The sequence below is a fragment of the Charadrius vociferus genome, unplaced genomic scaffold (assembly GCF_000708025.1).
Source record: "Charadrius vociferus isolate BGI_N301 unplaced genomic scaffold, ASM70802v2 scaffold19, whole genome shotgun sequence".
Taxonomy (NCBI): domain Eukaryota; kingdom Metazoa; phylum Chordata; class Aves; order Charadriiformes; family Charadriidae; genus Charadrius; species Charadrius vociferus.
This window is the reverse complement of record NW_009650173.1, coordinates 2221148-2245076: the sequence shown is the minus strand read 5'-3', so window position 1 is coordinate 2245076 and position 23929 is coordinate 2221148. Positions and strand designations below refer to the sequence as shown.

The following is a 23929-nucleotide window of genomic DNA, read 5'->3' as shown; positions in this document are numbered from 1 at the left end:
GCTGTCTGTGACTTGTGAGGTAGTTAGAGCTGTGTGCTAGGAAGAAAGAATGGGTAAAACTGGTGGTCCCACCACTAGAGCTGAATGACAGTATCTCTCTGTGGTTTGACAAGGTGCCAGTGTATATTTAAGGAACAATAACTAGATTTTCAATCAATAAACCATCTTCTGATACTGTAGTCTCTTCAGCTATTACCTGGGTGGGGAGGGAGTTTAATTTTGGTTTTTGTCCATTTGTGGCTCTGTTACGAATCAGTTTTAATGGACGCTGAAAACATCAAACCTACTATAATTTAGAGCTCAGTAGGTATATATTGGTCCAAGTTTAGCTCTAGGGGAAGTACGGAGTCTGTTTGCTGCGTTGCTAGGCCATCTCCCTCATCTGTCTATTCTGCTTGCTACACTTTTCTGGCTTTTTCCACCTATCATTGTAGTCCATTTTTTATTTCTAATCTATTTTCTGTTCTCCTGCGATTAGGTTGCTGCATCTGACTTTATCTATTCAATTCTCTACACTGTCTTTTTCAATTTTATTGTCTCACCTTTCACATCTTAAATTTGCGTTCCTTTTGTTTACTTGATTATTCATTTTTCATTCATTTATTCTGGTTTTTGGCTGTTTTTACTGCTACTCTCTACCTTTTCCATTGCAAAGAAAAATGGCAAATATTGTCTCATTCCATCATCCTGTCTCCCTCATCTCCTACAGTCTTTGCATTGTTACCAGACTGTCTGCTTATGTGAGCAGTTCATTCTCATCCTTTTCCTTTAAGCCCATATCTTTGCAGAGTGTTATTTGACACTTTAGTGAATTCATTTTTATTTCCAGTACTGTGGGACTTCTGTGACTCCTTATTTCTGCTTGATTCTCTTTTCAATTCCATCAGACTTCTCAAACATTTTCTCTTTAAACTTTCACATTTATTTTTTTTTCCTGTTCAACAAGACAAGAAACAAGAACCAGGAATACTTCTGCCCAGCTCTACAACTCTTACACTGTGAGAAAATTGAGCAAGAAAACTCAGTGAATATAGAAGCATCAAAATTCACTTCTTTGCTCCTGTCCTAAATGAAAGGCAACCCCTACTAATAGTTGGGGTGCGGGTGGGGGAAGGAGACATAGTACATGTAAAATTTAAGTATGGAGAAGCAGAAAACACGACTATATCAGTGCCAATAAGAGCGGTTCACAGAATTCACAGAATTGTTAGGGTTGGAAGGGACCTCTGGAGATCATCTAGTCCAACCCTCCTGCCAGAGCAGGGTCACCTACAGCACGTTACAGTTCTTTACCACTATTTCAAAAGTTTCCTGGAAGAAGTGCTGGACACCATTTGCCCACAGAAAGCAAATGTTTCACCTCTGTTTCAGTAGGAAGCCAGTAGGGGAGGTTTCTGGCTGTGGGCCCTTTATGGCTCTGTGCCTGATAATGTTTGGGCACAAAGCTATAAAGCAAAATCTATAACATTCAAGGTTAGTGTAATCATGCTTATATCTACCTTTTGCTGGTAATCTGCTGTCACCACTCAAACACAAGTCTAGTGGACTGTTGGAAACCAGTATCTCTCAGTAAGGAAACGAATTGTTGTTAAATCTTTGAGTGACCACTGAAGTCTTCCCTTGCAGATCTCATCCTCAAAAATATATTACATGGAAACCTGAAATTAAAGGATTCTTCCTGAAGAAGTGAAGTCTTTGGTGAAGAAAAAATATACTAAGCCTATCTGTTTTGGATGGCTGCATGATTAGCTGGAATACAATCTTCCTCACCATTTCTGCCTGTGTTATTATATCCAATAAATACTGTCACTTTATGCTATATTTCTGTAGGTCACTGGCTTTTTCTCATTACTCTAAAGATATGGTGTATTGATGTAGTGAGAACTGACCCTGCAACACATGCAAAAGCTTGGTACTGGTGAAGACTGGGCACTTCAAACCTTTCACGTTCATAAAAAAGTAGGAATTATGCTTTGAGGCTGTCTTGATGGTTGATGATTTTGTTTGGTTTTTTTTGTCCCCTGGAAGGACGCACCAACCACTGGTCCGCGATCATTGGTAGTTCTCACTCGAAGAACTACATCCTTTGGGAGTATGGAGGATATGCTAGCGAAGGCGTCAAACAAGTCGCAGAGTTGGGGTCTCCAGTAAAGATGGAAGAAGAAATTCGACAGCAAGTAGGTGTAATTTAGTGCATACTTTAAAAAAAATCCTACCTTGGCCTGTGACTGATTTGTCATTGAAAATGTCTGTGAATGTCATTTTGCTGTCTAATTTTCGGTTAAGCAGATTAGGAGATCTGCCTGTCTGTCTAGACTCATTCTTACTCTGGCAAAAGGTTTTGTCTGTGAAAGGACAGGTAAGTTGCAGTATTCTGAATTTTAAAAGCTATGTGTCATGCAAGGCATAAATTGGGTAGAAAAGGAAAATTCATCTTTCCTGGCTTAATCATGAAGACACTTTGTTTGTTAAAGGAATACCGTGAAGACGGCAAGCAGTATGCCTTTTTCCTTTTTGAAGTGGTGATTTTTAGTTTATAGTATGTTGTGGGTTTGCTTTTATATTTTTTTTTTTCTGGTAAGCACCTTATTTGCAATTTTCTGAAGATTCATTCAAGTTAGAAATGCTCTTACAGGAGAGTCACGTGACTTTTTTGTTGCTGAGCAGGAAAGTTTTACACAACGGCACTAATAAAATTTGATGAATCAGGATTATGGTTTAAGGGCAAAAGAGCTTTTACAGTGTATCATCTTACAGGGGACTGATGCAGCTGAACAGAAATCAATCCTTCAAATATTTTATAGATGATTTTCATTTTGGTGCATCAAGTAACAAGCAAGCAAATAAAATATACCAGGACACAATGAATATTATTAGGACATCTACCTCCATGAAATTTTAGGACTCACTGGAAACAACTGAGTAATAAGACAGAAAGAATGTAAATGTTATAATATGTAACAGAGCTATACGTACAATTCAGTAAGAAAAGTTAAAGGCAGATCTGGTTTACCAGAGTGTCTCTCTCATTCTGCTTTCCTGACTTTCTCCCCAAATTGAGAAAGTGATACAGGTGAGGAGGAGGCCTAGTCCAAGGCGGAACAGTCGGGTGAGGTAGCCGGGACACACTGCGGGGGTCAGCAGGCTGGGAGCCAAAGGCCTCATTTTGGCATTTCATGTGCCTGCTTGCTATGCCAGCCTTTAGCATGCCGTGAGAGGCATGACTTGATATTTAATTGATATACAGTATTTTTAATGTATTCCCAGGACACTCTCTGCTTCTTCCAAATGTACTGAGAATTAAAGATTTCAGAATGGCTGGAGTTTTATAGAAGTATTTGTGTTTCAATCATTCAATGCCCGTTCTTTTCATAAGGTATAAATTTAACAAAAAAAAAAAAATAAATATCGTGAGAATGGAAAATATTACTTTACATTTCAGTAATGAAGAAAAACGTCTCTCCCTATTAATCGTTATTCCTGTATCACAAGCATGCTTTCCTTAATTATCTGTTTTTCAGAGAAAATAATCCATTCCTTAATTTTGAACACATGTAAGAAACCCTTTGTACCTACAGTCATTTTTGCTACATTTGTTTGGATCTTTCCTGTATTTGATACTTCTGAATATGAAGTCAGCAAAACTAAAAGCAGTATTTAAGATGACATTGTTAATTAGTCATACTCACTTTCCGTAACTGCTGTGTGTTAAAGAGACAGTATTTCGAGGCCTCCTAGATAACACTTAGATTATATACAGAGTTATATAGACAGATACAAAAAAAATTCAATTATATTTATATAGACAGTGTAGAACAACCTCAAAGACACCCACAAGAATACTTGTATAGCAAAAGCCTTTACATACTAAATTTCATTTGCTGTTTTGTGATGCTGAAGTGTATACAATCATGGTGCAAGAACAGCTGGTGGGTTTGACAATAAACTCACATAACTAAGAAAAATTAAATAAAATAGCTTATAATTTAGTATTTTAAATGGATACACAAGGAATATGAAAGGGAAAAGCAAGTTGAATATGGGAGGGGAGATGTGATGGTGGGTATGTTATTCTCTTTATCCTATAATAAACCTTTGGCATACCTGGGAGTAGAAAGTACGTCTTGATCCTAGAGAACTTGCCTTTGTGTCTTTACTGAGAAGTGGCTGGATTTTATCCTAGCAATGCTATATAAACCTAGATGGGTTAAAACTATAGCAGAGTATTCCATATACCACATGTAAGTTATCATTTTTGCTGCTTACTTGGGAAATCAAAATTTTCTCGAGTATGTCCACACGAAATAAAGAAAATCAGCTTAATTAGTATCTTTGTACTAAAAAAAGAGAATTTTTTTACACAGTCTTCACAAACACTTTATAAATAAGAGTTTGGGGCATCTGAATTGTAACAACACAGAGATGCGATCTGGTCCAGAGGCAGCAGGGGCATGGGGAGAATATGGGATGAAGTGCAAGTAGATGTGCAGTTGTGAAAGGTTGTACCAAGCATTAGTTGAAGAGGCAGTGAATTTGAAGGCAATATGGAAAAGAAAAATATGGAAGTCATGACTCTCTCTGCTTTCACAGTTCTGGGTTCTTTGTCATTATGTGCCATGTATTTGCAAAAAGGAGATGTATTTATACTCAAATCGGAGGTGATTGCGACTTTTAGAGTACATAAAATAGCTAACCGACCACAATTTCAGGGGCTGCTGAAATCGCATGTGAAATTAATGAATGTCACAGTTCATTTCAATATCAGGCCTGTCTGATTGCATCAAACCTGCAATAATTCCTCAATTCTCCTGCTTTGGTCTAATCCAAGCAATGAACTAGTGTTATAACTGGATATTACCTAGAACAATACAGCGTATCATCAAACGCCGTAACATTTGTGTTGAGTTTATCTGACTTCTTGTTTCTTTTTAACACGTGTTTAAGCTGCACTAATATTTTTGAGAGATACTGAGGTAAAGTACTACAACCAAGGCAGCAGAGCTAGTATTGCCAGCAACTAATTTGCCAACATTTCACCCAGGCTTTTTCTTTTTCCTTTTTTTTTATTGCACTTTCTCTCTTGCAGTATCAGTTACAATTTGGTAGCATTGTTTCCTTTCCCACACTTCCCAATCTACCTCAGGTTCGGTTTCCCTCCTTTTCCATTTCTTATTCTACCTTTATTTCGCCTATATGCCGTCTGCTGTTGTGGGGATGGTGGGAGGATACAATTCATTAAAATCAATCTCCCAAGTGGCCTTTGAGCTTTCTGAAAACACAAGAAAGGCAATTTCTGTGCTTAATTCTGGTGCCCGGACCTAGACCTCTGTGCAGCAGCGCAGGGCTGGGGCAGTAGCCGTCGCCTGCCGTGTGCCGCAGCGGGTAATGCCCTTCTGACAAAGCCAGACTTGGGTTTGGAAATCTGCTGTGTGTCTACTGTTTTGTGTGCAGTTTCTTAGGTGAATACATAGACACATATTTATGTATCTGGGTTTCTGTCATTCACATTATCTAAGGTTTTATTAAGAAAAGAAAAAATCTACCTAATGATTTTTATGAATATTACTAAAAATTTACCATCCTTGTATGAAACAAAGGAAAAAAAGGCTTTCTTTAAACAGAGCTTTGTTAAGAAGTGTCCTAACAATTATGCGTCATTAACTAAAGATTCTGAAGCGTGACCATTTCTGCTCCCTGTTTGACAGACTGCTGAATCATCATCAGCTTTTCTTCTTGACTGAGCACCTTCGAATGCTCTGATTTGTGTTATTACTGTAAAGAGCCTGTGTGATATTTTTGCATGGATGGTCCTGAGCACTGTAAACTTTCTTTGTAGTTTGTTTATCTGGGAGAACTTAAAGGGACTAATCAGCCTTTTTGTTAAACTTTTCCTGGCAGCCTGGAAGGAAAGCCACAGCAAATAAGAGTTTTAGTAAAACAATCTGTCAAGTGGTTGATGTGTACAATAGGATAATTCATGCGTTATACTTCAGGGGTTATAAATGAACAAAGAAAGGATGGAAAAGGAATTATCTGAGCAAAAGAATGTTCACTGACCTCATGTATCTCTGAAATATATTCACTCTTTCACTTTGTTTTCAGAAATTCTGATTTGTCCAGAACCTGTTATTTGAGAAACTGCCTGGACAGAAACAAATACAGAATTTGAAAGGGGAATTCTGCATCCATGTTGTGACTGCTTTGTGTAAACAAGCAAACAAGATGGTTTAAACATGAATCAAAAAGAACAGTGTGTAATGCTAAATGTCATATCTTAGGCAGGTGAAACAATTAAAATAGAGATATAGTCATTCCTCTTTGATTTAAATGTCACACACCTTAAGACAAATAATTTGGTTTTGCCTAATTACTTTAGGATAAATACTAAGTCATTTTGCCACCAATCTTTTTTTTAAAACAAAAAAACACAAGACAGGATGAGTAATATTGTGTACCTTGCTGCTATCACCAGGAAATGCAGTTTGTACTCTCTGCTTATTCCCTCTGGACACATAGATGACATTCTTACAGGTTTGGTTTAATGCTCTCTGAAATGTCAGTAAGTGGAATGACTTTTTCCATTGTCTTCAGTGGCCTCAGATTAGAGCTGACTATGCCTCCAGACCTTTGAGAAGAGCAAGTTCTGCTTTCCAGAAAGATGCTTGTAAATTTTTTGACACATGATAATTTGTGTGAAGACAATTTCTTAATTGAAGATAAAACCTGAAATATCTGAAACTTTCTACAGAATAAAATAGGTAATTTTTATGACTCTATCCAAACGTTTATTTTTACAAAATAGTTCTGGTTTGGATTTTTTTTAATATATCTAAGTAATAAAACAAAAAAAAGAAAAGGGAGTCAAAATTAAAGTAATTTCATTGCTGGGTTGATCCTGATTGTTTGGTTTTTTTTTTTTTTAAGAAATGTAATTCAGTATTTCAGTTGAATAGTTACTATTTCAATGTCTGTTTTGTAACATAGAACTGTGTTCTTCCATCAAAAAATGGGGTCATCAGATTTTTCTGACTGAAGCTGGTAAATCACTTGAATTACAAAGATGAATCTTCAGTATATTGATTACTTTTTGTTATAGCGCTAGGGAAATTATTATCATGTTTACTGAAACAGGCTCAAAATTTGGGGTTTTGAATTATCTGTTATTGTGCACTTATAGAAGTTAAAATTAACTAACCAACCAGGGAGGTTCAATTGAATTGCACTTGTGCTTGATAGAACAGCTAAAAATTCTCCCTGAACACTTAAGCTTCGGAGACCATGACACCCCTAACAATGTTTGAGAATAGGGCTTCTTTGCACTTGAAAGTAGTGATTGCTGCAGAAGTAGTTTAGTCTGTGCTTGTTTAAAGTAGCTAAAAAATTAGTGAAAATGTGATGGCCTGGTCATCTTTGCAGGTGGAGATTAAAACATATACAGGATCTTAGATTATTCTGCCAGGTATTACTATTGATATTTCCGCTACTGTTGTTACTCATGGAAACTAGAAGAAATTGGAATTTCTACCTTTGCTTAACCAGACTTCCAGTGAACAGTGTCAACATATGCACAGAGTGCCCTTCCTCCTCAGTCCTCAGGGAGGGAATGTGAGTTCCCAGCCACTTTTCAGAGGCACCAGCCTCTCTCTGTTGAAAAGACAGGAATATTTAAAAAATATTAGTGTGGCCATAAAGTCTAACATGAAAAGTACAGTTTGTACAGATAGTCCAAAAGCCCTTTAGGTTTCTGTGCAAAACCCAAAGAAATTTCCAGTAGGTTTTGGACTTGGTCTAACAGAGTGAGGTAGTAAAACACTGTCCCAGCATGCTTTCCACTTTAGTTACAGCCTGACTGCATGTTTTTAATGTGGTATTTAATCTTATTCTGGACAGATCAAGCTGCTTAATTGCAAATTTGTACTTAGACTTTTGTTTGCTCAGTTAGGCTCCTCTATTGCTCTGTGCATACACCTCTTGTGGTGGTGTTAAGTGGTAGATTTTCCATCCTTTCCTTTGGGAAGATATACCTTATATAACAATTTAAAACCTCTGGTGTGTTGGTAATTTAGAAGTTTTGAAATGCCTGTTTACTATGCTAAATTTCTGCCAAAAGAAATTGTTGTCTATTTCTGTCATAAAGGGAAGCTTTATCTATCAGTAAATAACTCACACAACAGGGTTCAGAACACCTCTTTTAGGGTGGCTTCCGTCTTTTAATGAACTTCTGTTGGAAACTAATTAGGATGATTCAGTTTGTGTTGCTTTGTTTAAAACAAACAAACAAAACCTGTTCATCACAATTGCACTCTTTTTTTAGTACTTGATAATAATAAAGACGTGCCACTCTAATGAGAAATAAAGCTGTTGTTGAATGCAGTGCCATTTTGCTCTTTGTGACCATATGATTAATTGCTGTGAGCATGATACCTATGTAGGTCAAAGTACAGCATTCATTTTGAAAAGACACGTTTAAAAGGTGCCTATTTTTCTGACAACTATTGACATATATATATATAAAAATTAATTTTCTTTTATATCTTACTAGTGACTTATAAGGTAGATACTCAAAGGTCACTTTAAAAGGAAAGCTAGGAAGAGAAAATCAACTTTTTTCTAACACAACAGCAAATAAATTTGTTTCTACAAATCCTTACTCTTCTGAAGAAAGTGTGGAAAACCCCAAATTTAAATTTCTTCAGTGAGTTTTATTTCTGTAGGCTTATATAAACAACATAGTCACTATATGTTCCCATCAGTAAGCTAGTATTTGGTTTCAATAGTTACTGTAGTCTCTAACTGGAATTACATTGCAAAAGTTTTGATTGCTTGTGCAACTGTTAAGCAATCATGTTTTGGCTTTAAAAATAACTAAACATGTGGAATGTTCACTTTGAGATACCAAAAAGCAAAGAAACATTCAGCTATGAAGGTTAAAAAAAAAAAAAAGTCTTTTTTTTTTTTTATTTTTTTTACTAAAAGCTTCACTTCCATTTCAATCAGAAAAACTATTGTTTGGTTGGTGAAAATAGTCCCTGTAAATACTGGAAAATAAGTATAATTTTTACTAATTCTGAATAATACAAAGCAACTTCAGTTAGTCTAAAAGCCATTGAACTTAATCACTCTTTTACAAAATCAAGCTCTGACAAATTAATATTAAGTGGTGTATTATTTCCTGGGCCAAAACATGAAAGGTTCAACATACTTTTAATAGTTCATGCAGTCGGCCAATAAAAATGAATAGGAAAACTTATGCGTATTTGAGTACTCTGAAAATATCATTGTGCTGTGGATAAGCTCTTAATCATTAAAGCACAGTCCATATACCGCAGTTGCTCTCTGTATGGTTCTTCTGTTTGGAGGATTGTGAGAGCTGGCAGATACTGAATGCATATCTCAAAAATGTCCTCTTTTTGCACAAAAATGTTCAAAATGACATTTTTATGATTGTGGTAATCTCCCTGGTTTAGAACACCAGGCAAAATACAATTTTGAAATTGTATTTAGCCTTGGGTCAAAACTTTAGCAAAATAGTGGCTTGGTTAATATTGCTTTTTCAAATTTTGTCAAGTTACTTTTTGCCAGGTTCAGTAACAAGAACAGGAAAATGCTGTAAAATTACTGGAAACTCATTCTGTTTGTCAGTAGAGCTGTAAATCTTAGTGAAACATCCTGGCTACCATTACTTATTTGGATTTGTGGTACATCTTTAATCTACTTGTATTAGTTATGTGCAGAGCTAGGCTAGGTGACTTATTGTCGCGGAGGAATGAAGGTCCTTTCTGCTGTTAAAGATATGTGAAAATCAGACAGAATTTTTGTTCTCATGATCTAGAAACTGTTAAACCACTGCAGTTTGTTCTGTGGGGGCTGGTATTTCCCTTGCAAGAAACAACTTTTGCGATTTAACGTGACTGGTGTGGTCATGCCATAGAGAAGTTGACAGGCGTGCACTATTACTGTTTCAAAAATTCTGTCTCAATATACTGGGGTGCATGTTGCATTGCAGGACATTTCTTCATCTACTTAAAATTAGAAAACACTTTTGGAAATTGTCAGCACCGAACAGATTCCTGTTAGGACCTTGTTCAGCCTGGAGAAGAGAAGGCTCTGGGGAGACCTTATAGTCACTTCCAGTACCTAAAGGGGCTACAGGAAAGATGGAGAGGGACTCTTTATCAGGGAGTGGAGTGATAGGATGAGGGGTAACTGTTTTAAACTGCAAGAGGGTAGATTTAGATTAGATATTAGGAAAAAATTCTTTACTCTGAGGGAGGAGAGGCACTGGAACAAATTGCCCAGGGAAGTTGTGGCTGCTCCATCCCTGGAAGTGTTCAAGGCCAGGTTGGATGGGGCTTTGAGCAACCTGGTCTAGTGGGAGGTGTCCCTGCCCATGGCAGAGGGGCTGGGACTAGATGATCTTCGAGGTCCCTTCCCAATCCCAAACCATTCTATGATTCATACAAAATAATCTCCTGTTGACTTGTGCATAGTGCATGTAGCCATGTCATGCAAACGGAGCATCAAAAGCACTTCTCCCTGCCTATGCTGGGCACCTGGCCTGTGCTCTGCCCACAAACCGATCTCCAGTCTGCTCAGAAATGTGGAATTTCCCTCCAGCAAAAGTGGCCTCCAAGTCCAACATTTCTGTTCTAAAAGACAATTAATTTCTAGGAGTGATGTTCTGCCAATGTCAGTGACACCGGTATCCTTCTCAGCACTCCCTGCAGTCAGTGGCTGTTGTAAGGTCAGACGGGCTTCTCTGCTTGCTGCTGGGAAAAGCTGCGGGAGGTCTTCTTTCTTAACACCTTTTCTCAGACGTTACTGACAGTCTCCAGTTTCCTGTCTTCTTTCATTCCTTGTCAGCTGAGGACTTTTGATTGTTCTGGCAATGGATGAGATGATACTTAAAAAAAAGAAAAAAATCTTTGCTTTTAACAGCTGTTACCATTTGATAATAAATGAGGCAGCTTGATTTTTAAAACTCCAGTTTGCAAGCTCTCCTCTTGCGTAATGAATTTGAGAGGTTTCCCACCTCTAACTTCTATGGGAGTCTTTGAAGTTTTGCCCTCTGAATAATTACTTGGTTATTGATATGAAACAATTTGCATAACCAAACAATGAGTCAAGGTTTTAACAGTTAGTTCAACAGCTAGTTTCCCTTTCATTTACCTTAATTTGCCTTGCTTCCTATTTTCTTCCAATTATCAAAGAGACCCTCCATTTCTAATATAAAACAGGAAGAAATATAACTTTTCAGTAAAATCCAATAGTCAAGTTCTCTTTGAATAAAAAACCTTCAGATAAGGTGGAATTCTTTTTTCAGAAGACAGACCCTTCAAGAAAAAAAAAAAGGTTTACCTCAAAGACCAGTTTTTCCTCAGGGAATTCTGATGCTAAATCTTGCAGAAATGGGACCAACAAAAATTCCTACCCATTTTTAGTGTCTATAATAGCTCAAAGGCCCATCAAAGCTTATAAAGATTTACTCTGCCTATTTGATAGCTTCCTGGATAGCAGTAAAGCAGTGTTAGAGGAGGGAAACGGCTGCTTCTGCCTCTGGTAGATTCATTCATTTGGACAATATACAATAATTTTAGCTCTCCAGTACACAGACATAAAAATCACTAGGAAATGTTGTCTGTTCAAGACAATGTGATTGGATTGCTAGGCATTATTTGCTAATTTTAATGTCTTTTAAAATACCTTGCCTTTTCATTTCCTGCAGTTAGATTTTATCATAGTTTTGTTGTCATAAAATTATTACTATCTTGTAGCAGATTCACCCAGTGTAAAGATGCAATGAAATCACTTTCAAACTATTTTCTTCCAGTCTACCACTGTAGTATTTTTAAAACATGAACATTTCAGATGCATTGATTCTTCTTGTGCTGCTAAATCTGAGGGACAAACTCCCTCTGCCAGCAGAAGTTTAGCACTCCTAGCACCAGCCTTTGGTCTGAGAAATCAGTCTTACTACTTGCAACTACTCTGTTTTGGAATGGCGGCTCTAAATCCTAACAAGGCACAACAGATGCATTTGAGGAGCGACTCTAAGGCACTCAGGAACTGTCTTACAGCAACACAAGCAGAATGTTAAGTAACACAAACTGTAGAAGAGCTAACACCAATAATGTCAAATTGTTTGACGGGCACGTCAAGCGATGCTTAGGCTCTTCCTCCCCTGGAGACATTGCTTAAACTCTTCTTGACTTTAGCAAAGTCTGTTTTTTAAGGGTCAGACTACCACTAAAAATTAAATTAGGGAAGAGTTGACTTCTCTCTGAATACTTTCATCTGCAGTGGCCTAACCTGTGATTAAAATGCAGTGGCTGCATAGCCAGTGGCATTCTGCTGCCTATTAAGGAGGTGCTGCAAATGCTAAAGAAGTGCCTGAACTCTCATTAGCAGCATTTGTCAGGAACCACAGGATCTTCCCCTGTTTTCTCTCTTGTTGCATTGTAAATATTGTTCAAAGGAACGGCATGATATAACAGCCGAAGCTGAACAGTCCTACTAGCTCATTTGACTTGCAAATGCTTAATTATTCAGATAAATTTTCAACTTAAAAACTAAGGAAAAAAACCCACAATGCCAAGTTCTGGCATTAGCTTTTTAGGGTTTGTTTGTTTATAAACCTCTGTTCAGAACTCTGTTACTGTGATTATGTCAAATGCTTATTTCCACCTAAATTCCAGCAGAACATTCAGAAAAATACCACATACAAATATCCCACACATTTCCAAAACCAAATATGAATGCAAATATATTAATGTTAATTGGCCTGTGTCATTCTCTAAGGCAGCTCTTCTCAGTTAAATATCTAGGTCACAGAATCAAAATCTATTTATTGCATTTAATGTGCAATGAATAGGCATATTCAGGTATTATGTTACATGTATATTAACATGTAATGAATCAACTGGCCCAAGACACTGAATAGGGAGGATATTCATTAGTCTTTATTTCAACTTTCAACTTTGTTTTCTTAGATTACTTTTCCAGTCTGAATCTGAAAGGACTCTAATGTGTTGCAGTTTACGTCAGTCAAAAACAGAAGCAGGGCTACTTATTTTTAGTGGTAGGAAAGTTAACGCTCTTGAGTAGCGTTTAGCTCAGGAAAGAATGACATGCTTGCAGATTGTATGTTTCTTTGAAGTTCACCAGTCAAGCACTGACATAAAACAACATATAAAAGAATTTAGGAACTGTAATGTATGCTGCGACCTGAAACAGATTCAAGAGTTAACACAGGGCTCAAATGAAAATATCTGTTACTGTCATTAAATGTTGGTTACAAATTCTCTGGATTCATGTTAAAAAGATGTTATTGGATTCTCTTCCAGTCACCTCTCTTCTTTAAACATGGCTCAACTCATTCATTATATTCTTGCTTCAGTCAGGGATATCTTCAAATAAATGCCAGTACTTACATCGTGGGCTGTATTCTGCTATTCCAAGAACATTCTGAGGAAAAAAGCTATACGGAAGTTATTGGAAAGGAGACAATCAAGAATAGAGTGGAATATTGTTATCTGCATTGACATTCACCAGTGTTTGATGACAATATTGTAGCAAATGATATAAAATATTGGGCTCAAAAGTAGGTATATTGATAACTAAAAATATTCTGTAGAAATATTTTTTTCAAATAATTCTTTGGACATTTAGGTGAGATAGTAACCTGTACAACGACACAGGAGTTGATGCTTTGCCAGGATGAACACTGAGTACCTCAAATTTTCTTCCTTATGAGTGAAAAGAGGCCAGCACTGTACCTGGAGTAGTCTATGAGGTGCTTAAATACTATACACCTTACCTATATAGTAAGTCATCTAATTTGGACAAGTCCATTTATTCCTCTTACCATATTTTGTTTTATTCAATACTAGTCAGTCTTGAGACAGGAAAAAAATTACCTAAGTAACCGGATAAATTATTTTATTTACAGAAATGGAATGCATCTTAAAATTATGTGTGCTATATTCCCTGTAAGTTGGTAATACTAAGATGTTGAGGATTCAATGATTTTTGCCCCTCTCCCCTTCTTATATAACTGACTTTTTGAATACTTTGAATACATTCAGTGCTTTAAAAATACTTTATTTAAGAATAAATATCAACAGAGAAAAGAGAACTCTTTAAAATAGCCTCCATATGTCTATTAACCGCACCTACTTTTTTTTTAGTTTGAAAGAGGGCTCTTAATAAGAGGGTCAGGGGCACAAAGAGAGGGGAAATGGACAGTTGGCGGTTTTGCCCACAGAGGAAGAAGTTACAACTTTGTTCATTTTTTTACCTATAATCAGTGTAATCCTTATTTAGTTTTGTATTCATGGAGGCTGGGCTCTACAAAATCATGGTTTGTTATTTATGTTCAAGTTGCTAAGAGGAAGTAGCTGTGCTTTGGGGCTATGCAGGAGGTTGAAGACAAACCCTTGTACTTCTAACATGAGCCATGTACGTTCTAGCTAAACTTTTGTAAATATATTTAGTCACATATGAACCTAATACAATGTTGATTAATATCTACAGACTCTTTTCAGTGGGTTTTTTCTTGTTCCTTACATTCATGCTTCAAAACATCAAAATCCTCACAGCTTTGTCATCTTTGTCATCATTACTTTTAAAGCAATATACACAAAGGGGAATGTGTGTGTATAAAAAATGTACAAAGACATATATGACCATATAATACATCTAGTTTAATGTTTAGACATGTGAATGCTGTTAATAATGATTTTCTTATCCTTGTAAACGACATAAAAAGTCTGTAGCTAGCGGTCATACATATGTAACAAGATATATCCAATATCTAAACTTTGCTTGAGCATCACTAGCTTTTCCTCTTGAGACGTTTTATCAAGGGGCTAAGTTGTCATTGACTAATATACAGCCATGAATTGTAGTAGTGTTCTGTTTTCTTAAAACACAAGATGCATGCCCCCCCCCCTTTAGATTAAGAAAGGCATCCAGAAGTTCTTAAAAATAATTTGCAACCAAGGTCTGTTGCTATGTCTTCATTTCTCCTTGGCTTAAAAAAGCTACAATACTGCAAATAAATGAAATCTCTTGGTTATTTAAACTATATGACAAGACTTTGTGTTGTAATACTCATGAAACAGCTTGTGTTGATGGCAAATTGAAAAGACATGATTTTTTTTTTTTAAGTATTGAGATTTTGAATCCCACTCACAGACCTTCTCAGAAATGTAGTTACAGAAGCTTTTTCTTTTCATTTTGCAAATGGAAATGTAATTTTTCTACATCCCATATAAATTCACTTTAATAATCACCCCCTAAAATTAAGCTTTAAAAATTTGCTATGTCATTAGTCAAATAAAAATATTTCATTTGAGTTATATAGGCAAAGAAATACCCACAGTAGACACCTATTCATAAGATCTAAAAGCTGTCAGTAAATTATCTGTCAACTGCTACTTTGGATATTTCCTATTTCCTCCTTTTTAAAATTTTTTTAACACAAAAGCTTGGGCAGAACTAGTGCACATGTGCAGTTCAGCTGTGCTTTTTCTCCCTTCCTCTGTTTTGCTCTGTCATATATGTTCATAGATGAAGTGGGAAGAGAGACTCAGGAGAGGACAACCTTCATTTTTACTACAGAAGTGATAAATGCTAGAATATCATCTATCAGTATTTATTTAAGAATCTTTAATTGATGTAATTTACACAACTTGCAATGTTAGAAGGATCTGTGTTTCACTGCATTACTATCTGATGCCCGTTTGCCAGTCTGTTGTCATTGCCAGCCCTGTATTCCCACCTGGGGTTTAGATAGTTCTGCCATAAACAGAGCTTCAGCACTTTTGCTGCCAGTAGCAATGGTGTCACCCCAAAGCTGTCTATGATGTTCAGAATGGTTTTTATCAGACACAAGAAATGCAATGAGTTCAGAAAACTCAAGACCTGAGTTTTTGTAGGCGTCCTTTTGAAGTGGACATTTTTACAGATCATAGAATCGTATGAATCATAGAATGGTTTAAGTTGAAAGGAACCTTAATGTTCATCGAGTTCCAACCCCCCTGCCATGGGCAGGGACATCTCCCACTAGACCAGGTTGCTCAAAGCCCCATCCAACCTGGCCTTGAACACTTCCAGGGATGGGGCAGCCACAACTTCCCTGGGCAATTTGTTCCAATGCCTCACCACCCTCATAGTGAAAAAGTCCTTCCCGATATCTAATCTAAATCTACCCTCTTCCAGTTTGAAGCTGTTACCCCTCGTCCTATCACTACATGACCCTGAAAGCTACTTACATTTTGTATGTGTGCACATGAGTGTCTGTAGTCAAATATACTCAGTTCATTCTGAATTTTACATCAGTTCAACAATGTTAAGAACGTGATAGGCAGGTTACTCGATTATTCATATAATATCAATGATATTAATGTTTCTTAATTCAGTCAGAAGCCTGCGTATGTGAAACTCAGTGCATCTTTGCACGCTTGGGACTCATCTGCCTGGGGCAACTTTTGGATGTAACAAATGGTTTGAGTTTAACAGACAATATTCATGCTGCATTAACTCCCCAGGTCAAAACTGTTATTCTGGAGAGGTGGCTTTCTTGCATTTTAGCTTAGTAGTGTTCCAACACACTGAAAGACAGCAACCAAAGGAAGAAAACTGCACGAAAGAATCCTAACGCAGAGTAACAGTCCTCATAGATGATCTGTTCTGCAGTAGCTCGTTGGGGCTTTTGTGGGCAAATTTAAAGTCACAAGGACATATATACAAGAAGATAAGAATCCAGAGTGCCCTGTTCTGAGAGTTACAGTAGAGGCATGTTTCCTTGAAATTACTGCATATAGTATCAATGGTCATTAAATTCAATTAAAAGGCTCCTCATTACTTTAATGGGACTTGAATCAGTCCTTCACATCTTCATAGCCAGGAGCCTTAGTTGGTTGTAAACTTTCTTCTTGAAGCTAATGTGGGGTTTTGGGACATACAGATCTTTTGGGGTGTGTCATCTCATGTCAACTCGCAGGACAGAGGCGTAAATCAAAATCAGAATTATTTAAAAAGAAAAAAACCCTTCCTACATAAAATTCAGGTCTACATTTCAGAGTGAAATTCCCAGGTAACAAGTGCCTGTTTTTATATGGGATAGATAGTGTGTTTGTAGTTACTCAGGAGCAGAGTTTATTTATATGTATGCCTTTACTTATCTTGTTCCTTTGGCAAAAAATTAGTGTCTATTTTGTTTGTGGAATCACATTTATAACTTTGCAAGACCTTCAGAAGAAATGTCACTCAGTCTCAGCACTTCTGCAACAATGTTAAGGAAAATAGATGGAAAAATTCATTTTCACTGAACAAAAGAAGGAGAAAGCCTACTGTGTTCCATAGATACACAGTTGTTTTAAATGCTTCCCTTTTCAAAAGTTAATTATGTGATTGCTGCATTACTTAAGAGCTGAGAAGAACATATCTATAATGAGCAGAATCTGAATAGATTTTTAATGTGTCTTTTTTAGCTCTCCCTGTGGCTAGGAGTGCTTATTGAGATCTTCATTTGCAATAGATTACTGCTACTTTTTTAAAGTACTTTCCCACTCTCCATAATTGATGTATTAGTATATCCCCTAAGCATATTTTCTTGTTCGTCTTTACTCCATTAAGATTAAACAGAATGGTCATTAGATCATAAAGAAATAAAATATTCACTTCACTACTTACTGCAAAAAAGCTGCTATTATCTGTCAAATATAAAGATTAACTTTGCCTTCAGGTACATTTTTAATGGCCTTTTAAATATAGCCCTGAACCACTGTAACACATGGTAATAGATGAAGAACTTTTCTTCATCAGGGGGAAGTATATCTTAATTAGGTGTCAGCCCCAGAATTTTTTGCTCAGCTCATGCTTTTAGCTGTGAAAGATTTTTATCCATGGTTATCTGAATTCATGACACAGTTGCAACACAGGTTAAAATTAGGCAGACGATTTGTACTTTATTACTTGCTATAGATATTTTAATAGGTTTTAATTAAAATGTCAAAGATCATATTCTGTATGTTTCTTGTTCAAATAACAGTGGAGAATATGAGTTTGTAAAGATATGAAATAATCCGATTTGCAGTGTGCAAGCATGAATTGCATTTGCAAAGAGGTGTTCAATCATGGAACAAACCTAAAATTTTATTCTTGGATATTTAGGCTTGCAGAATGGTCTGTGTTTCCCTTATTCACTGTAGTCCTTCATTACTGTTCTCCACTGCTCTTTTCTTCTACAGGAGAGTAAAAGAATGTTTCATATGGTGAAAGTAATTTTCAAAGGGCAGCAGGGAACACAGAGGACACTTCTGTTCTATGAATGAGTACTAACAGATTTTAAATACATAAAATATATGCAACAGCATAACTGCAAAGCTGTTCTTGCCAGTAATGGTCATGTTTACTATCTACCAAACTAGATAAACTTTGCAAAAGACATATGGTATTGATGACTGATTAATTTTATCAGGAACAATTGCAGTCAGATTTATTTTGTTGATTAGCTCATTATTAATGTTGTCATTGCTCCAAAGTCACAGTGTTCATAGACAACCAGAGAAGTATCAATGTTCGGTAATTTTGCTTGTTACTGATAGTGAGATCTCTCCATCGGTTCTTGGCTCTCGCTCATTTTCTGACTGCCCTGATGTTACTGAAATAATTTAAGATTTGGCCATCATTCAGAATTGTAATGAAAAGCTTTGGGTTATTCTATGTTTCTTTTATTCTTATGTTTATTTTATTAGGGTTTTTTTAGTGATGTTTTTAATTTCTGCAACACTTAAGGTCTTCCAAGGGAAAATCCCTTTTCCCAAGCAGTCTGGTTTGCTATAATAGTATGCTATGATTTTATTTACAGGAATTAGCAAAATGACATGATATTTCATCTGTTTTAAAAGAACTAGTTTTTAGTAAAGAGTTAATTGAAAGATTAGAGAAAATGGTCATTTTGGTTTTATAAACGGAAATTGTAGTCAGCAGATGTTGTAAGATACCTTATTTTAATACCAAGTTTGTGTTTGGTTAGTTAGATTAAGGCTTCCTTTTTTTAAGTCAGAAATTTAGCCTTTAAGGTAACAATTCTTTGGCACCAAAGCCACCACTTTCTTTCATTAGTGCTTTAGTTTTGTCAGCTGTGGATACCTTCGTTAGTGCCCCTGCATCTCCAGGGCTGGGGCAGCTCCCCATACTTGCAGTTCAGTTCAGGTGCTGATCTAATCTCAGCACCGCTGCCTTCTCCTAGGCTGGGAAGGAGATGCTCTTTTCCACTTGACTTGGTGTTTTGACACATCTCTCTGAAGTTTGGTGTGCCTTGTCATTTAATTGGTAACACAGCCCCTGTGATGCTTATAGGAAACGTTATTTCTTCTTTTTATCATTTTTCCTTGGCTGAAAATATTCTTACTGACACGTCCGTCACTTATTATGTAAAGCAGGTAATTAGCTGATTACTTGTTCTCCGCTTAGCAGCATGATTGGATATGTGTCACTCTCGGCAATGTTGTAGAATAATTTTTAGAAGAGGGCAGTTTACTCAGAAGGTGCTCCTCCAGTGTCCCCTTCAGTATCCTGGAAGCCCTTCTTCTCGCTCTCTGCTGGACTCCTTGAGTGGGTCTCGCGATCAGTGACTGGCTCTTCTTTGGTGGCACTGGACAATTACAGCTACCTGACCTAAGCCTGTCGCTGTGCCCCTGCCTCCCCTGCTAACTGAAGGCTCTGACAGAGCTGAAGCAAGTACCCTTGGCCAGGTGTCTCAGTGGAGCTCACTGGAGACAAGGTCTGGAATTAAATCAACAATAAATAATCAAGATAATTTGATCCTTTGACTCTTATCTGTAAATGTTTTCTGCCAGCATACATGCAGCGCAATAGCGCTGCCATTTCTTCTGTATTTACTTGCAGAGTAGAGGAACTTAGCTCTTACATGTTCTGTCTTGCCTTTACTTTTCATCTCATCTTTCCTTCTAATCTTTCTGTAATTGCACTGAAAAGCCTTTTAGTAAACATATATCAACTTTTTCCTGAAATTGTTTTCCAGACTTCTCTTAAAGAGCACTGATGTTTCAACCTCTCCCAGATTGTATGCCATTAGCTGGTCAATTCTTCTGTACTTAATTTTAGGGCTTTCCAGAGTTTATAGGGTATATATTCTTTTCTTTAAGTAGCTCTTCAAATTAAGTGAAGGAATTCAGTTGCAGGCCATTTATTCATCCGTAATGTTATATGAGAAAATTTTTCACCGTCTTTTTTTTTTTTCTGTGGAGGATATAATAAACTAGCTTGTAAGTCCCTTGTCAGTTTTTATTTCATTTCTACCTTCATGTCTTTTTCACATCTGTTTCAGGAAAACCAGGCTTTCTTTCAATCCCGGTATTGTTCTGGCCGGTGTATGCTGAAAAAAAATACTGGGAAGCATTGTTAAATTTACAAGTAAATTACACAAATTGCTATATACTCTTAATATGTTTTGACTGTCCAGATATTAACTAAAACCCCTAACCTTTCCCATGTGCTGGTGACTTTAGAGAAACAAAAATAGCAATAGAAAAAAACCCAAGAAATAAGTTAAATGAGTTTCTTTTCATATCTATATGCCATAGGTCTGTTTGATAAAGCAGGAAAAATATCTCGCTCTTTACAGAAAACATGAGAGCTTCATGATCGTGTAAAATTTTATTTTTCAGTAGCAGAAGAGATTGGGCCTTGTCCACCTAATACAGTGCTGCCTTTGTGCTTGAGGCACCCGCAGTCAGACTTCAACCTAAGAGGAAAGTCTCAGGAGTAAGGATGATTGAGAGGGGCAATAGCCTTCTCATCTGAATGTTTATAGCCAAAGATCTTTTTGTTTTTCTAACCTTCTGTTTCTGGCGTGTAATAATGTAAATTCAGTAGGCCTGATTGCTCCATGTTGTTTTCCTCTTAGTCTTATGGAAAAGTAGCAAGCTCATCTTAGTGGATACCTAAGTTTTTTAACAGATTTAGAAGAAAAAGCTAAAAATAAAGGGAAAAGAATGGTAGCCAGTTTGGGATAAGGCAGTAGCCTTGCACCTGACTGAGTCACCACTGTGCTTGACATAGCTTTTTCCTTGGGATAGTCACTTATGTCCCCTGAATCTTAGGTACCTTTGGAAAAGAGAGGTTATTAGTACTCTTTCTTCTCATTATGGTGTTAGAATAAATTAAATAAGTACATCTTGGTGAAACGTATAAAAATGCAAGGGGAAGGACTGGCTTTTTTTTTTTTTTAATACATTTTGGTTAACTGATGGGATAATTTCTTAATGTCATCATTAAGACAAGAATTATTTTTTTCCACAGTGGTGTCCAGGAATATTTTCTATTCACAGAAGGCTCATCTAATCGTTTCAGAGCACTTTAAAAATATTTAGTATAAGAAACTTCCTAATACTCAGACAGGTTGGATAGAGAGGTTTCATCAGTGTAGAGTGGTTAAGTGCCTTGCATCATAAATCAGTGACTAAACTGGGAATTTAACTTTTGGACCAATTTAAGGGCATATATGTTTGTAAAGCTTTTCCTAGTTGCTGTGTAGAAATTCTTCATAATCTCCATCAATACGTATTTTTATGTTGATGTCCCTCCATTGTGTGTTATCTCTAGACTGAATTGTGAAAGAGGAAGATTGTAGTCCAGCTTAAAACAAAAGCTGAGTCAAAAGGTCTTTTTTTGGCCAGTGCCTTTGAATAGTGATTTTGACTGTGTATGACTGTCAGGGTTGCTTCAAATTAAACTCTTTAATTATGAGGTGATGATGAAAGAGCTATATTCAAAGCTCAATTTGCATGGGAACTTGATGCTTAAGAGTTAGTGAGAATATTAACTAGTAAGGTAGGATGGCAAATGTAGATTATATTTTGTTACCTTCTTTTTATTAGGTCACAGAAAAGTGGCTTGATGACTGTCTAAGGCAGAACACTAGCAGTTGGGATTCCTTGGCTCTGGTAGAGCTATTGCATCCCACAATACTGGGCACTTCAGTCCATCTTTTGACACCTGTGACAGACAGTCAGTCTGTGAATTGACTGTAATGTTAGGCAGAACGTGCATATGTTGTGACAGTTAATATTGTACATGCTTTTGTAAAGCACTTGTAAAATATTGTAAAGTGCTTGTGATTTTCGAGGAAGGGAACGTTCATGGTGTTATTCTTGATACCACAACCCCATGTAGGAGGAGGCTGACAGTGAAGGAGAGATAGGAAGGACTGGATCATTTGAACGTTTCTAAGGTAAAAGACAAATAATTTGATCATCATTTGAGGAGAAACAGGAGACTCTGTAAGAATTAATTAGAATCCTTTTAACAATTTTGCCCTTCTGTGAGTGTGGATGAAAGGAATTTGACCTGTTCTTTATATGACAGCTAAGACTTGATGATACTGCCTTCATTTCTCTGTTTGTGACACATGAGAAAATAAGATGGGTTCCAAGCAGTGGGATAATTCTATTTTCTTCACAGTGTATGAGAAGAGAAAGGCTGCTGTGTGTTGCTGAGATCATCACTTTAATAGCAGCCATTTATCTCAGAATGGTCTCTGGAGGTAAACACAAGGATTACTTTTAAAGTTAAAAGCATAATTCAGCTTGGCTAGTCTCTTAATCCTGTTCTTTTTGAGGTGGCTTGGTTCAACTGATGTCTTTAAATGGTGAAGAATGCAGCAGACTATTTTTTTGCCAGAGTGCCTTTTACACTTGCTTTAGTTTGATTTAGGATTCAATAACAAATGCAAAAAAAAAAAAAATCTCAAGCAAAAAGGCTGATCAGGCTGGGTGGAAATATACAGGAAAAAAAAGCATTCTTTATGTTGCACATGAGAAATGCAAAGCTGGCAAAAATAATTTTGCAAATGACAAAAAAAAATAATCGTAAGTTATCATCAGGCACGACACAGATGACTGCAGTCAGTTTTGATGCTAGAAATAGTGCTGCTTTATACATGGAGTAAACTGGTTGCTAAGGAATAGGTAAGTTGAGCCTTTTCACACTAATACCTGCAGGAGATTCTTATTAGAAGCTGGTTATAGATGAATTAAAATGAATTTAGAGATAAAATGCTTAGAGAACAGCAGTATCCGCAAACTGAAGAATACAGTGGTCTTACAAGAACTTAATCCAACAGTCTGTCTGATTGAAGCACTGATCATAAATTTTTCTGCAGCTGTTTTGGTTGCTGGTAGAAAGGAAACTCCTGCTTTTGCATCCGTATGTTCAGTTTTGTACTTGTGAGGGTGGATGCCTAATACTTCAGATTTTCTTTCTCTTTCCAAGCAGATTTTATAATTTCCCCTAGTGTAGCAGCAAGGAGCCCATGTTATTTCATTCTCTTCCAAGTAAAGAATAGAGCTGTTGTTCCCTTTCTTTTCCCTTTTCTGGGGACTCAGTCTATACAGAGCAGGATCTTAGAATGAGAATCATAGTGCATTGCTGTGAGTTTTGTGGATGTGGGTATTTGGGTGTTGACTCACAAGTACATGTTCATTGAGTCCACAAAACCAAAAAAAAAAAAAGTATGCTAGTCCTCTCAGTAAATTAAAATGTTTCTCTTTTCAGGTGTAGTTATCAAAAAAACCCACCTCTTTTAAGAGATGTTTTCCCGTAAACACTTTCATAGTCATGGAGGATGATGACTGCTCATCCAAAATTCAGAGGAAGTTTCTAATATGTCCATGAAAACATTCACCTGATAGCAGTTCAGGTCATCTTATATATAGTTTCACAAATTGTACCTGTAAATTTTGCAAACAAGACAAAATATTTCTCAGAAAACTTTCAATGAATTAGTCGTCCATTTGTAGATTATTTCCATAATTATTTATTCCCTAATATCTTTCTTCTTAATGTATAGCTCTAGAAGTTGAAGTTATTAAAGCTTTCTCCTCTAAAATAAAAACGT

General features: G+C 36.6%; 1 protein-coding gene across 1 annotated transcript in view; it reads left to right on the top strand.

The window, feature by feature from the left end:
* The window catches only part of SPON1 (spondin 1, extracellular matrix protein), a 195533-nt gene that overhangs the window by 67943 nt on the left and 103661 nt on the right, over positions 1 to 23929 (top strand). The window contains exon 6 of the mRNA XM_009892668.1: positions 2029 to 2177. Within this exon, the coding sequence (XP_009890970.1) occupies positions 2029 to 2177 (149 nt within the window). The remainder of the gene's footprint in view (positions 1 to 2028; positions 2178 to 23929) is intronic.